Source organism: Teleopsis dalmanni, chromosome 1, assembly GCF_002237135.1.
Source record: "Teleopsis dalmanni isolate 2A chromosome 1, ASM223713v2, whole genome shotgun sequence".
NCBI classification, from domain to species: Eukaryota; Metazoa; Arthropoda; class Insecta; order Diptera; family Diopsidae; genus Teleopsis; species Teleopsis dalmanni.
The window spans coordinates 141,925,128-141,940,530 of NC_051846.1; the positions used below are offsets into that span (position 1 = coordinate 141,925,128).

Sequence of the window (15,403 nt, forward strand, 5' to 3'; positions counted from 1 at the left end):
TATCTCATGGTTTTATATACAAATCTTATTTAATTTTTTATTTCTCATTCGTTGTGTTTCTGTATCTTTTATTTATTTGAATATACATTGTGTTCGGCATACCGTTAATAATTTTTTCCTTTTCCATATGCTTGAAATCTTTACCTTTTACTTTGTAGATACAAACTATATATTTACTTCTACTATTCGACCGACAGACGTCAAATTGGTATTGTTTAAGAAAGCACACATACTCGTAGGTATCGACGTTACATATTCATAAAATAGTTAGATATCAGAAATATCTATGGCAGAAATATTTTTATATCGTTTTGTACTCGTATTTTCAAGTTGAAGAAATTGCGGTAAACCACAGAAACTGTAGCAATTTTTGTTTTTAATTTCTGTCTAACATTTAACATTTAAGCATTCACTTTTAATAAATGCGATTGTTGCTTGTAAATTATCTGTTTCTTTGGGTTTTATTCGTTTGTAGTCACTCGAAGTTTTGGGTTTTGAAATATTCGATCTAGTTCGGTTGCGTTGCTTAGACGTCGCTACCTAAATTTAAAAGTTAGTCAGTCAAAAAAGGGAATAATTTCTTAAATAATAATTATTTTTAAACTAAAGCTCGTGTAAGTGTGAAAAAATTTCAATTTGTTAAGAAAACAGATGACATATTGCATATCATGGCACAGATACACAAATTATTAAAACTTTAATGTGTTCAACAGATGTTTTCTTTCATAAGTTTTGTTTATAATTAAACTGTGTAACTTCATTCAAGTGAAATTTGAGCTATCTAAAAACTGTTTTTTGATATTGAATTAAATATTTATTATTTCTCTTAAAAAAAAAATAGAAGACGGTAAACCACTACGTATGTTGTTTTAGTCATTATTTTATTGCGAATAAAATTAACATTTCTCAAGAAAATATTTTTAAAAAAAGTATAAAATACTGGTCTGTGAAAACTAATAAAAAATTAATATAATACTCTTTATAATATGTAGAGTATTAAAACTTTTAAATTCAACAAAAAAATAAGAGTGCTCACGATCAAGTGCTGATGTTGTTGGTATAAATTGGTCTTCGATTTGGATAAATAGTTCCAAGATAAAGACTCTAGCGCTACTAGAACTATCAACTACTAATAGCCTTGAGCTGTGCAAATTGTTGTCCATTTTCAATAAGCTGCAGTGTTCACCCAAAATAAGAATTTACTTATTTATATGACCATTTGTACTGAATCATGAAGGTCATTAATAAAATAAATCTATTTGCACTAAATTATACTGAAATAAAATAAAAACTCTAGTTATTATTATTCGTTATTATTAACTAATTATAGAAAGTAATTTTAAATACTAATTAGAATTTTATTAAAGAACGTTAAAATCTTCACTATAATTATTAATCATTCTCATCAAATATAAGTCTTAAATAGTAACAGTTTAAAACTGAGTGAATCTTAGATACTTTCGAATAATAGACAAATCAAGTCGATAAATTATAAATTATAAAAGTCGATTGCTCATAGACCGTCGCAATCGAAATTACAAATGTGGTAATTATAAATAATTATTAATTAATAATTATTCATAAGACAGTTACTCATTGTTGCAAATATTACCTTTAATATGCGAAATTATAAAATTAACTATCGCTACAAACACGACTTTTGCATATTCAGCTTTCTAATCATGCAGCTGTTTTGAGTATTGCCAAAAATTTATCATTAATGGTCATTAGAAATATCTCATTAATTAATTGGTTATTAATTGACTTATTTGTCTGGCCACACAGCTGTTTTTCGAGTATTGCCACATACCGATTATCAGTAGTCTTTGGAAACAGCTCATTAGTTTATTAGTCCCGTATGTAATTTTTATGAACTATTAATGCCAGATTTAGAGTTTTGGACCATTTGTTATTTGACGGTGCTAACTACTACAAGAAAATTCGTTATTTAGAAATACAAGTTTTATGCTAATTCTTAGAAAAAAAACTAAACGAATACATATCGATTGAGTGAATGCCTGTACTTTAAAAAGTCGGCCAACGAGTGTGTAAAAGATCTGAAACGAATAAATTGAACACAACAAGAAAATTAATAACTTAATTCAGAAATACAAGTTTTATGCTAATTCTCAGAAAAAAACTAAACAAATACATATCGATTGAGTGAATGCTTGTACTTTAAAAAATCGCTTAACGAATGTGTAAAAGATCTGAAACGAATAAATTGAACACAATAACTTAACGGCTTATAAGCAAATTATATTCGTCTTAGCGATTACATTTCTATATTGAATTGATATTAATATAATTTATCTTATCCCACTTCTCAACTTAAACAGGATGTGTTCATTATAATTTAATTATATTTTAATATTGCATTGGACTTAAATTATATTATTAAAGCAAAATGTAGTATATAAAAGAAAGTATTTATTTGGAAGCATATTATTCGATGTAGTGATTAAATTCATTGAAAAATTAGTTTCGCACTTGTAATTAAAATATTTTAATTATAGATCTCTTTTACAATTATAGAGTGTATTTTTTTTATCAAATACTCACTCATATAGTCGTCCTTTTCGTTTAAGCATTTAATTTCCGCTTTAATCTCCTATACTGTTAAGCTGTTAACTATTAATGATCTATTATTTGTCATGTCGGTAATTTAGAAATTCTTATATTGCCTTCGTATTTTACCACCAGAATTTAGTTACTCAAAGATGCATAACTTATTCTTATTTTTTAAATATAAATTTCTTTTATGTGACTTTTATCAAATTCTAGTTTTTACGTGAAAGTATGTCAGACTTGAGTTGTTGGTTATTAAATTCTTCAAATACGCTATATATTTTTTTGAAATAACTTCTGACAAAAGAAAATGAAGTAAATGTTGATTTCATCAATAATGCACCCAGTTTCCTTTGTCTTCCATTCAATAATGGAATTTATAGAATTTTTTGTCCTTAAAGTATTTCGCAACCCATTAGCATTTATTTTTATCTATACACGTATCTTTGTGTTTGGGCTGCAGTAGACAAAAATTCCATTAATGCGTGCTATTGTGTGTGTTTTTGTAAACTCACACGTCCTTAAATGCTCAAATAATGATATTTAAATAGCATTTATAATTCGAGTTTTAAGAAATTTTTTTATATCTTTTATAGTCCGTTTATTTCTGATAACGAAACGTTGCGAATTAATCTGTTAATACCCATATTTGTTTGTTCAATTTAAAGGTTTGAAGGATTGAAGGCTTAAAGGTTTTATCTAAACTAAAGGTTCGAAAGCAGAATTTTTATATTATTGTAAAGATATAATATATTCATAAATTTGATTATAAACTACAAATAATCAAAAACTATTCTTTTCATAACAAACTATAACAAACAAGTATTATTAAAGGCGTTGAATTTGAAAGGTCAGTAACAAAGTACATAATTTGATATCAATAGATAGACATTAGCTTTACTAAATTTGTTAAAATTGAAGCTATATTAAACATACTCCTAACAGTAGGGGAGATGTTTTATCAAACGGATAGTTCTCTTAACCAGATAGAACAGCTAACTGAATATTAGAGTTCTATAACAAAGTTCTTATAAATTATAAATTTTGTGCCAATATTAGATAATCGGTCAAAACTGGATAGTTCTCTTAACCGGACAGAATTGCTGACTGGTTCCATTCGTGAGTGTCTGCTTAACAGAGCTTTTACTGTATAATGTTTTATATAAAATTTGTGAAGATTGTTTCTGCTAGATATTGAGTTAAAGTATAACGATTAATATTTAAAGTAAAATTTTTTTTTTAATCGATTATTTACATGGATTAAGTTATTAACTTTTTTGAAATTTTTAAACAAATAAAGTACATATTTTGAAAACTTTTCTCATCATTTCACAACTACATGCAGGACACAATCCATCATTACTGCATCTTACGACCCAAGTTGTTCTTGAGGCTGATGACAGTACCGCATAATATCATGATAATATAATCAAATATTTTGAGTGTAGTAAAAATTGTATTAAACAATGTATTATGTCGTTCCATTTCTGCTTCTTTAAAAATAGTCCATATAGCCTCATTACTTCAATCCCAACACATACATATGTAGGTCGATATATTTTAAAAAATGTGTGGCACGCCTTAATAGTTTTACAATTAAAGTATCTGCATGAGGTGATTGTAATTTTATAAAGAAATGAAAGTAAATTTAAACAATGTACATTAAATTAATTAACTTTTGGTTTTAAAAGTGAAAGGTAACTGTCAAAATTAGTGCCAAATAAAGCAGATAACATTTACTTTAATATTTTATCTATAACATTAGTTATTAATATATATACACTATATAAAACTAAAAAGAAAAATGAATATATTTCTTTTATACTGATCGAAATTGCAATATAAACTTCGCCAACTTTTTAGAACCGCAAGTAAGAGGAGATATAGCGAAACTCACTACTCAAATGAAATTTTTAGATCTGTCGCGAATGCGACTTGACACTGAAGCGACCTGAATGAAGAAGTACTGTCACATTCACTGTTAGATATAATATTTTTTTCTACCATTATATCTTTTTCACGATGCAATATTAAATTTTTCACTGTAAGATGAAATATTAACTTTTTTATGGTTAAATAGAAACTTATCTCTTGCAAAGTTATACGAAATATTCCACCTTAACTGTTCACTAACAATAGAACTGGCTGCCTAGCACGCCTGTGCTCTAAACGTTCTTCTAAATGCTGTATTTAAGTACTTTCCACTAAAGTTCCGCGATTGTACTTAAGTTTAGCTATGATTTCCCAAAGACGTGAAAAGAACTCTGTACATATTTGTTCAAAAAACTATGTTGAAAACGTTTACTGCAGCTTAATCCGTCATAAGGTTGGTGTCACTATAGATCCATAAGAAAAATGCATTATACATTTGGAACTATTTTCATTATGTTACGGAAAATAAATTATTTGATACCTTAGTTAAAAACTTGAGAACTAAAGTTTCGTATAAGTGGCGTTAACGCAAGACCATATATTTAATGAAGTATGAATTTAACATTTAACAAAAATGTAACCGTTCTCAATATATAATGTTCATAAAAATATTAACTTAAAAATCAAGAATCCTCAACTTGATTTACTTAATATAAGTAAGTTCATCATCATCCGTGACTATACAGTTTAACAACAGTCTCCCATTCTTCTCTGTTTTTTGCTTTCTTGGTTGCCCTCTTTTTCTACTCGTTCGTACTTCGTTCTTATAAATCTTAAGCGGTACTCTCATATCTAGCATTCTTATTACATGTCCAACCCATCTTAATCGCTGCTTTTTCATAAATTCTTTGATTGTATCACCTTCAGCTAACCGTTCTAGCTCGTGGTTGTATCTTATGCGATACATTCCGTTTTCTTTCACGGACCAAAAAATTTTCTGAGTAATTTCCTTTCAAACACTATCTTGACATAAGTAAGTTAGTCACCTTAAATACGTTTATTCTCTTATATAAGTGATTCAGTTTATAATGAACTTTCTACTTCGCCATATTCAACAGTTTAGGAGGCCCCCCTCTTGAGGATCATGAGCAATTACAAAACCTGACACTAAACAGCAACAAAATGGGTCAATAGTCCTAAGTGGATCGCCAAGGAATTACAGGTATAACCTACCCTAACCCACTACTTCGTCATATATTTTTAAATATGCTGATAAGGTACGATATACATATTCTATTTAGAATAGAATGTTTTGAAATACAGGTATATGTTAACTACCAGATATAATAAAGTTGCTGTATGATTTAAAACTTGATTGTGGATTGTAACAAGCGTCGATTTATAAAAATGATTTGAGAGCTCAATTTTTTGTGCACTGCATTAAAGCGATATAAATGTGGGAGGTGATTCTTCGGTTTAATAGATACAACAATTTTATCCCATGTACAAAATCCTCTGAGAGTGTGTCAAGAAAATTTCTCCAAAAAAATGTGCATTTATAAAATTTTTCAAATATATTGAAATTGAAATCTGAATAATTTAACTCATATAACATTAATTAGTTGTTTAATTAAATAACAATTTTACTGTGACTGTTCATGAATAGGTTTTTAATATATAAATATAAACTAACTGGAGCACTGACCTTATGCGGGAATGAAGTAAAGGCGTTTACTTCGTTATTAATTTTTTAAATTGTGTTTCATTGAAATTGTATTTCATAACTAAATTACTTAAGTAAATTATGTAGAGCAATTGTTTATTAGTTCATATAACATATGTATATATTTCTTATATTAATATTTTTTAATATTAAATATTTCAGTCACCCGATTTTAAAGTTTCTTCTATTTAAAAGATATGGAGTTCGTCTGCAATTTTATTTTATTTATTAATTTTATTAAAGCAAACTGTGTAATTTTTTCATGATTTATTTAAAGTATTTTAAATTGGCTCAATTTCATATAAAAAGATATTTTAATCAACAAAGTCGTTTAATTTTATTATTGCTTCTTTTTTGCAGGAAAAAATAAAAAAAAATCGTTTCAGTTGAAATGATTTTTATGAATGAGTTAGAAGAATTAATGGCTGGCCACGTAAAAATACGTTTGCTTTAGAGAAAATATTTTTATTTATAAAAGTTTCTGTTTTTATAATAAAAAAACTTCTAAAGTAAAATTTCATCAAACCGTTTTTTCAACAATTTTAATTTGAAAGTCACAGTAGTGATTATTTATGTCTGTCTATATGAACAACTTTAAGATTTTACTCTGCCGACCGCGATAACTATAAGTATTACAGGGTGTGTGAAAGTTTCTTCTCAAATTATATCTGCAATAACTTTTAAACGACCTGTATATTTGTTTATTAAGTGCAAATTAACATCGCATCTTATATATAATATTAGGATATATAATATTCAACAATCGAGTCTATGCTATGCTATTTTTAGTGAATTTTGTAAGGTTAAGAATACATCTTCTTTGGTTGGTTGCTTGCAGTAGCAGGTCACTTCACATCCTTTTATTTTCCACGATTAGCGATTATTTGTCGTTTTACAACCATTTCTATAGAAATCAGATTAGATTACCTTTGAATTTAAATAATTTCAATAGATCTTATTTGTATGTGTTTACCAATGAGCAGACAAATAGATACTTCTTTAAAAATCTTTTTTTCTGGAAACCAAAGCTGACCAGTTATAAAGGTTATGCTTGATTATTTCTTTCTTATGCAAGCTTCCACAACTTCTACAATGAGCGGTAAAAGAAGTGTGTAGATTCTTATGCGCCAGTGGCTAGACAAGCCTTGCAGTATTTACGCGGTCGCTGTTAATGATTTCCCAGGATCTGATCTGGTTGTATAAAGGCCAGATCTAACAGGAAGTCAAACATGAGGCCGGATCTGCATTCATCATACAGACATATGATGCATAAATTACATTTGAATTTCTGCCATAAAAAACAATAATGATTATTGGTGAACGTGGGTGTTTATGAGCGCTAAAAAAATGTAGTTTAACTTGTTTACAAACCTATTTAAACTGGAGTTCGTCTAGTTTGTCATCATTAAATCATTTAAATATTATTACTCATTCTCAGAGCAAATTATAATAGGAGTTTAGTATTCCGATGAAATATTGACATGAAATATTGAATACTTTACTGGTATTTACTGGTATTTTATAGATGCAGATATTTTTTTGTCAAAATTTTTTGTACCTCTTCGAACGTCCCACATCTCCGAAGTTCTCTCATAGCTCTTGGTCATTATATCACAAAATGTACCTTTTAATCACGTTGAGTGTGGTCGTTGACCGTTATTCTAAAAATAAAACCCAATCTTCTTTCGGTGTGAAATAAATAAAATATACAAAAAGTTGATAATTTTTTTATCGGAAGGAACTCTTGCTAACCCTGTATAATTATTTTTCGTAAATAGACTCCAATTTTAAAAAGTAAGGAATTAAAGTCAATTCAGTTTTTCTTTTATTGCAGATATGAGTAATAAATTGACATAGATTTTGTACTGCGCCAGAGCGATTGCTCTGGAAACCGACATGATACTCTGCTTAACTTCTTTGATTTGTTTTCCTGATTAATTTTTGAGGCGAGTTTATCTATTAATGTCGAATTGTGTCTGCATCCAAAATGTTGCTTAAATTAAATGTTAAACTGTTGAGTTCTCAATAAATCTACTTAAGGTGATTTAATTTAATGGAGAATCAGTATCAGTATCAGTATTCCTGATCCATTTCTTGCGAACTCCATATTACCGAGTCATCTGGTCATATATCGAGACCACTTCTGGAAATAAAGTTGATACCAATTCATTTCGCAATTAATCGATTCTTAAGCGCGCTGTATGGCAAGTTGGGCCATCTTGTCGTCTATGTTTAACTAATTGATATTTAAAAACAAATTTTCAATCAGCATAGCTTGATAGCGCTTGTCATTCAGCGTAGCGGCAGCTTTTTTCTCATTTTGAAAGAAATAAGAACCGATGATGCAGCAATCGTGTGAACTCCACCAAATAGTCAATTTAATGAATGTAATGATGATTCGTTAACGACTTCAGGATTAACTTCGCTCCATATACTGCAATTTTGCTTACTGATGTAGTGATGAAATGGGCTTCATCAGTAAGCACTATGCACTCTATATATTTCACGAACAGATTTATTTTTTTCAAAGTAAATTTCTATAATTTGGAAGCGTTGTTTTAGAGTTAAACGATTCATGATGAATTGCTAAATATTACTGAACAGAAATGTCAACAAAGTTTTACAATCTCAACTTTCAAACCATAGTTATCGATATCGATAGTTCCCGTGTAGCTAAAAATACACCCTATATATAAAGATGAGATTTGTTTAAACAAGGACGATTCTGTTTTTGGAAAATTAGGACGATTAAGATCGTGGTGGGAGCCATAACCTCTATCTAGGGCATATAGAGCTTGCCGATAATAAATAGTTTTCGGACTACTAGCGTTAGGATGGTAACTGAAAGTATCGATACGGATGGATTGCATTTATCACATAAGGGAGTAAAGGTTTTTCCATAACCAACTCCGAAATAAAACAAAAGGAAGAAAACTTCAATTAGGATTAGACGATTACAACGAAATTAATCTCGCCCACATAAGGGAGTAAAAGTTTGTCCATAACCAAGGGGAAGGGAAGGGGAAGAAAAAATAAACAAGAGAAAAATATTTTTTTTAAAAATTTTGTAGAAAAAAATATAATTTGATAAATTATAATATATGATGTGATAATGCAATTCGATGAAATTGTTGAAACATATATATTCTGTAGTAAATTCGATATAATTGTTTAATTTAGTTGATTAAATTCTAATTGAAATACACAAAAGTGTGTGTAAAATGTCAAATTAGTAAATTTAAAAAACTAATTTGAAATGCCTTAAATGAAATGTGCAATTGCCCTGGTATAATTTTGACTACATTTATTTACTAATGATATAAAGAATGTAACATAATTTATTCAATATGCAAATGTCATTTTTGCATGATTGAATTACCCTAAATACTGATTTGAGGCCTACTCAAAATAAAAAACATAAATTAAATCAAATTTTTAACTATATAATAAGAGGTAGATATGTATCTTATTAGTTCTTAAATTAAGTGGTTAAAATTTTAAAATGTAGTTTCAGTGATAAAATTATTTTTTCCGAGTCTTTAATAATAAAGAGGTTTTATAGAAAGTTTTTCACAAAAAATGATTTTCTTTTTATTTGGTATAATTATAATTTCAATGGCAGTTTTATTTTTCTTTTGACTTTTATTTTTTTCTTATTCTATTCTGCTGAGACTGTCATTGTGTTATTGTAATTGTTGCTGTAATATATGCATAGGCACATTTCTGATTTCCTGGACAACTTAGAAGTGTGCTTTGTAGTGAAAAATTCTACTCTGTAAAAGGTTATATTAAGTTCAGTTTAGTTTTCAACATCTGGGTTAAATATTTCAGTACACTTAAGTGTGTTTAATTCACACTTAAGTGTGTTAAATTCACACTTAAGTGTGTTTAATTCACACTTAAGTGTGTTTAACCCCTTACAATAATTTTCAATTCATTTCATAATTCATTGTGGTATGTATATATATAAAATAATTTTTAATGTAATGCTATTAGTTTTTTAAAGATTCTAAAACTTATTATTAGGCTTCAAATAGAAGCGATTCAATAAAGACATATTTCATAAAGAGGTTTTTTCGAAAATTAGTGAACTACAACAAATATTTTATTTTATTTTTTATATTAATTTAATTAATTGAATTTTTGGCTGACCATACAGCTGTTCCGAGTATTGCCAAATACCCATCATCAGTGGTCTTGAAAATAATTCTTGTATTTAATTATTCGTAATTAATTATTTTTGAGACTGCAAGTACCAGGAATCGAACTCGGGTCCTGCCAAATGTGAAGCTCAGAATCAGCGCAACTTAACCAACTGATCCAAAGCCAAGTACGACTTTTTATGTTCGCATATTTTTCTGGAGTTTTGTTACTTTTGCTGTGAAAGTTTTTATTAACAATTTTGCTTGCTGTGTTTATATTAGAACGAAATCATAAGCCAGCTGTAGAATAATTGAATTAATTAATTAATTAATTATATTTTTATTTTTAATTGTTAAATTTCAATACTATTCTGTTCGTAAAGACATTAACAATATGTCAAAAAAAAAAAAAATAAAAACTGACGTGTGATATGTGACATTACTTCCAAGTTATATAGTCATTTTGGTTTAATTAATTTGTTTAGATGCTCTTTATAATAAGCTTAACATAAAACTCTTCTATAACAGTTGTGATGTCATGAGGTTAAATCTTGTGCACCCACTGACTGTGCTCATTATCCAGAGAAAGCATATTTAATTATTATAGAATAATAATTTTTATATATTATTCGCTTTGTTTAGATATTAACATGAATGGTTATGAAATATTCAAATGGTATAAATGCAGAATAATTTTACATTTTTACAGATATTTTTCAACTAATTAGTTACATTTTCTTTTTAATTGCAGATTATTTTAAATACTTAAACGAAAATTCCTTTGAATCGTGGACGTAGAAAAGATTTACGATGGATCATTCCCAACACAGTATACATAACAATCATGGTATGTAAATTCAAGTTCACATAGAATCTACATAATTTAATTTCGTTGTTAATATATAAAATTTTTAATTCCATTCACATTAATTCACTTTATAATTCCTTTAAATTAATGTATAAATTTCGTAAGCTTAACTACGTAGAAATAAACTTATATCATCATTTTTTCATGAGATTAAATTTTTTTCTTACTTTAAAATATTGATTGAGAACATAAGTATTAGATTTTAATTAGATTATATTTTAACTTTTGAGAACTAATCATCATGTAAAAGATCTAACTGCACTGTACTAAGTGTGACCATATGTCTAGTTAATTAAGAAAAAAGGTATAAAACGATTTTGGACGTATTTTGGAAAATGGTAACAGAAAACTATAATCAAATTAGAAAAAGCCCGTTCTTCCCGAGTCATAATTAATGTATAAATTAATTAAAGCAGTATATTAGAGTAGATCAAGTACAACTAACAAACTGTAAGCCACACATAGATCTATTGGTCTGTACCAGATACCGTTAAATGTATGTGTAGAATTTTTAGAAGACGTTAAAGTAGACTTGAAATGTTATTCCTGAGACATAGCAACTGCGCATTTTTTTTAAAGCGTGTGTTTAAAGCAGTTTTTAGTGGAATTTGAATCTAAACCTTGCTTGTCATATTGCTAATAGGTATATACGCAACGTCTTATTAGGGCAGACAAAAATGTATATGTATACATATTTCTAACACAGTAAAAATAATATTCGAAACTCTATAAATTATATATTGTATACCATAGTTTCGCTAGAAGAGGAAAATATATGTTAGCTATCGATATCCCACTCTATGTTTCAACGAAAACTAGTTTTTTCGTTTTTGAGTTTAAACTAATGAAATTTAGAACATTGATTTTTGAGGAAACCCATTACTTTGTTATGATCCGACTACAAAATACAACTCAAGTTTTTTAAAGAAAATAATAAGTTGTGCACCCCTGCTTTTAACATATATAAGTTATGACTTATATATATGTCATATAAGTATAAGTTATATATGTATAAGTCCCTAAGCGATTTTTGCAAGAGCAGAAATATTAGCCTTTTTGTAAACTGCTTTATATATATATCATATTATATCATATTTGGATCTTAGTACACAGTTACAATACGAGTCGATAGTGTAGATTTAATATGAAGAGTTCTATATTATGAATAGTTTGTTTTATAAGTAGTGTAAACTGAGGAGTCAGACTTAAATATGCGGTCTTAAATGAAAAATACTATGATATTTTAGAGGGTTAGAGGGTGACATAGTGTGACATTTTACGAGGGCAATCAGTTACAATGAAAATTTTCGTAAGTTTTTGGCATAAAATTCGATATTTCTTGACATTATTATCAGAGGGACTAAACACAGGAAAGAAGCATTTCAAAAGTGATGTAAAGCAAAATCTCAAACACATTTCAAAAATTATTAATATATGTGATGCTTAATTCAGTGGTATAGCGGTTTAGATTTTAATAGATCTATATAATCTTATGTTCTTTATTAGTTTTCATAAGAAAACATCAATAAATTATATATATATGAATAATAAATTATAACAATTCGAAATAAGTAAAGATGAATACAAAAGGTTTTTTAACGATTTTGTTGTCCTTTTCTGGGTCCTTGGACACAAACTAGTTTTAGTAGTTTTGAAGACAACAACGAAGAGATCATTTTTCAAAGGGTTTTATACAATCTATATTTTTTTATAGTTTTACAAGTTATTATATATTCATTAAATTTGATGCCTGAACAGTTACTACTAATCAGTTATACTAAAAGCATCTAGTTTCTCTATAAACTCAAGGTTTTGATATAATCATATGAGAAAAGCTAGGAAATATGTTCCTAACATATATAATTTCTGAGTAGATTAACTAATTATTAACTAGAATTTTGTAACGGCCTACTTGACTTGGAAGTGTAGAACCCTGTTAATTATTTAAGAGTCTAAGTAAATTTATAATATAATTAACATTATCAATTTAAATTTAGGTATTTCATTAAAAGTCCTTCATAAGTATTCAATAATTTTGTTTAAAGGGTATTGTTATTTTTAATAAGTCACAAATAATTATAAATGTGTTAACAATTATTCAGATATTACTACTAATAGATGATGTTAAGATAAATCGTGTAATAGTTGTGATTAATGGTTATTTTATGTCAATATATAGAAACATACTTCTGTTATTTTATTTTATTATTTTATGGATCTATTCCAAAATATTTATTTTTTTTGGAATATAAATTTGATTGTTGATTTTTTAATTTTATGGATAAATCGATTTTTTATATTTTATGTGTTAGAGAACTTACTTTGGACCACCAAAATTTATTGTCTATTGCTTTTTATACTTTTATAAAAGATTTAACTTGTTTTATAAGACTTTTTCGAATTTGAAAATAATCGTCCATTTAGAATATTCAAATTTTCTGCTTCTGTTACACTGAAGAGCACTTTTACTATACTATAATTGTGTTTAACTGTCTGTAAAAAGGTATTAATAGATCTAATATTTTAAACCGATTGTTCCATAAGTTTATTAATAAATATTTTTGGAAACATTTGTATTATTTTTTTTGATTTTATTTGTTGTATTTTTTTTTTTTTGAATTTAATTGCATGATTTACTTTTAATTGCTTGCTACGTGTATAAACATTTGTTGTGTGTCATTATAAAATTCCATTGAATAAAATCCGTAAAGCTCATCATTTAATGAACCACGTAGATGTCAATATGAATCATGACCATGGAGCTAATATGGGAGCGACTACCATCGATCCAATACAAGCGCAAGATGTTGAATCTAGGAGTCATATGCATACGGAAGAAGGCGGTATGATACATCAAATGATGTCCATGTCGGTATGTTGAATAAAATCAATTATATACTATTAATAAATTTGTTATTAAAATTGAACATTTTTATTTTAGTTTCATTTTGGATGTAACGAAACGATACTATTTTCTTTTTGGAATATAAATAGTGTTGGTGGCTTACTGGGCTCATGTTTTTTCATCTTTTTGGTAGCTATACTTTACGAAGGACTTAAATACTATCGTGAATTTCTTTTTTGGAAGACTTACAATTTACTGGAATATCGTCCAGTAACAGGACCACAACGGATTGCTGAAGATCCACAACGTGCTACACCTTCGTCAAGTGTCTCGCCAGTGCAGTAAGTTACAAAGTCTTATAATATGCCTCTTTAAGTATTTCTTCTCATGTATTATTTTTTATATTTTATGTATTACCATTTATATCATATTCTAATATAATATATTTTTGCTTTTTGTCCAATTCTTCACCACAATTATTGTCACAACACTTCACGCCTTTAGATATGTGGGCGAAGTCATACACAAGCAACCGTAAGTACGAATATTAGAAGGACACATTATTTAATTAAAGTTAGATAGATAAAAAATCTATTTAGATGTTAACTTCACTTGCACGATCTTATTTTTTTTTTTTCAATATTTTTAATTGGATAATTCGGAAATTTTAGCTTCTATCGTTTTCCTTTACCGTAGTATTACTTGGTTAAAAATTTTCTATTTTACAAATTCTTGTTACTTTAATTTTTATTTTGTATATAATTTTTTAAAAAGTATCTTTTGTATAAATGTAGTAAAATATCTTTCAATAAAATATTTTTGGTTTATGTTTAGTACAAAATAACGAAGTAATGAACTATAATTATTTATTCCCCTCCTTCAGTTATATTCATTAATTACATTCATGTTGATCAATAGAAAAAATGTAAATTCTTCACTCTAATAATATATATAAAAAAATGACATGGCCTTTTAAAATTGCCCGAATATTAAGTACTTAAGTCTTAAATGGAAATATTAAATTTCTCTGTATTACTTTCCGAGACTATGTTCCGTACACAAGAATGAATATTATAAAATCATGCAATAAATAATGCCCCTACGATTTCAATCTCTAATACTTACAGTCTCATAAAATTATTTACGAATAATTAAATACAAGAATTATTTCAAAGACCACATGATGGGTATTTGACAATAACCGAAACAGCTGTATGGTTAGCCAAAGGTTCAACCAAAAATAATTATTAAAAAAAAAAAATCGGAGAAAATTGGCAGTACTTAAAATTATTATATACAATTATTAAAATCAGTAAAATCAATGTTGTTTTGTTGACTAAAGACCGTTTTTACAGTCGTAACTTAAGTCTCAATACTAACTTACG

The 15,403-nt window shown here is 27.5% G+C and overlaps 1 protein-coding gene across 4 annotated transcripts in view; it reads left to right on the forward strand.

Moving 5' to 3' along the window:
- The window catches only part of LOC119669076 (high affinity copper uptake protein 1), a 36,074-nt gene that overhangs the window by 18,611 nt on the left and 2,060 nt on the right, over positions 1-15,403 (forward strand). Inside the window, exons 1-5 of one of the 4 annotated variants that reach the window (XM_038078839.1) lie at positions 596-614; positions 11,057-11,152; positions 13,885-14,045; positions 14,115-14,359; positions 14,523-14,552. In XM_038078839.1, coding sequence (XP_037934767.1) covers positions 11,116-11,152; positions 13,885-14,045; positions 14,115-14,359; positions 14,523-14,552 — 473 coding nt within the window. In that variant the 5' untranslated portion in view covers positions 596-614; positions 11,057-11,115. Of the gene's footprint in view, positions 1-595; positions 615-11,056; positions 11,153-13,884; positions 14,046-14,114; positions 14,360-14,522; positions 14,553-15,403 lie in introns of those variants that run through there. The other 3 variants (XM_038078838.1, XM_038078840.1, XM_038078841.1) reach the window with 3 other exon arrangements.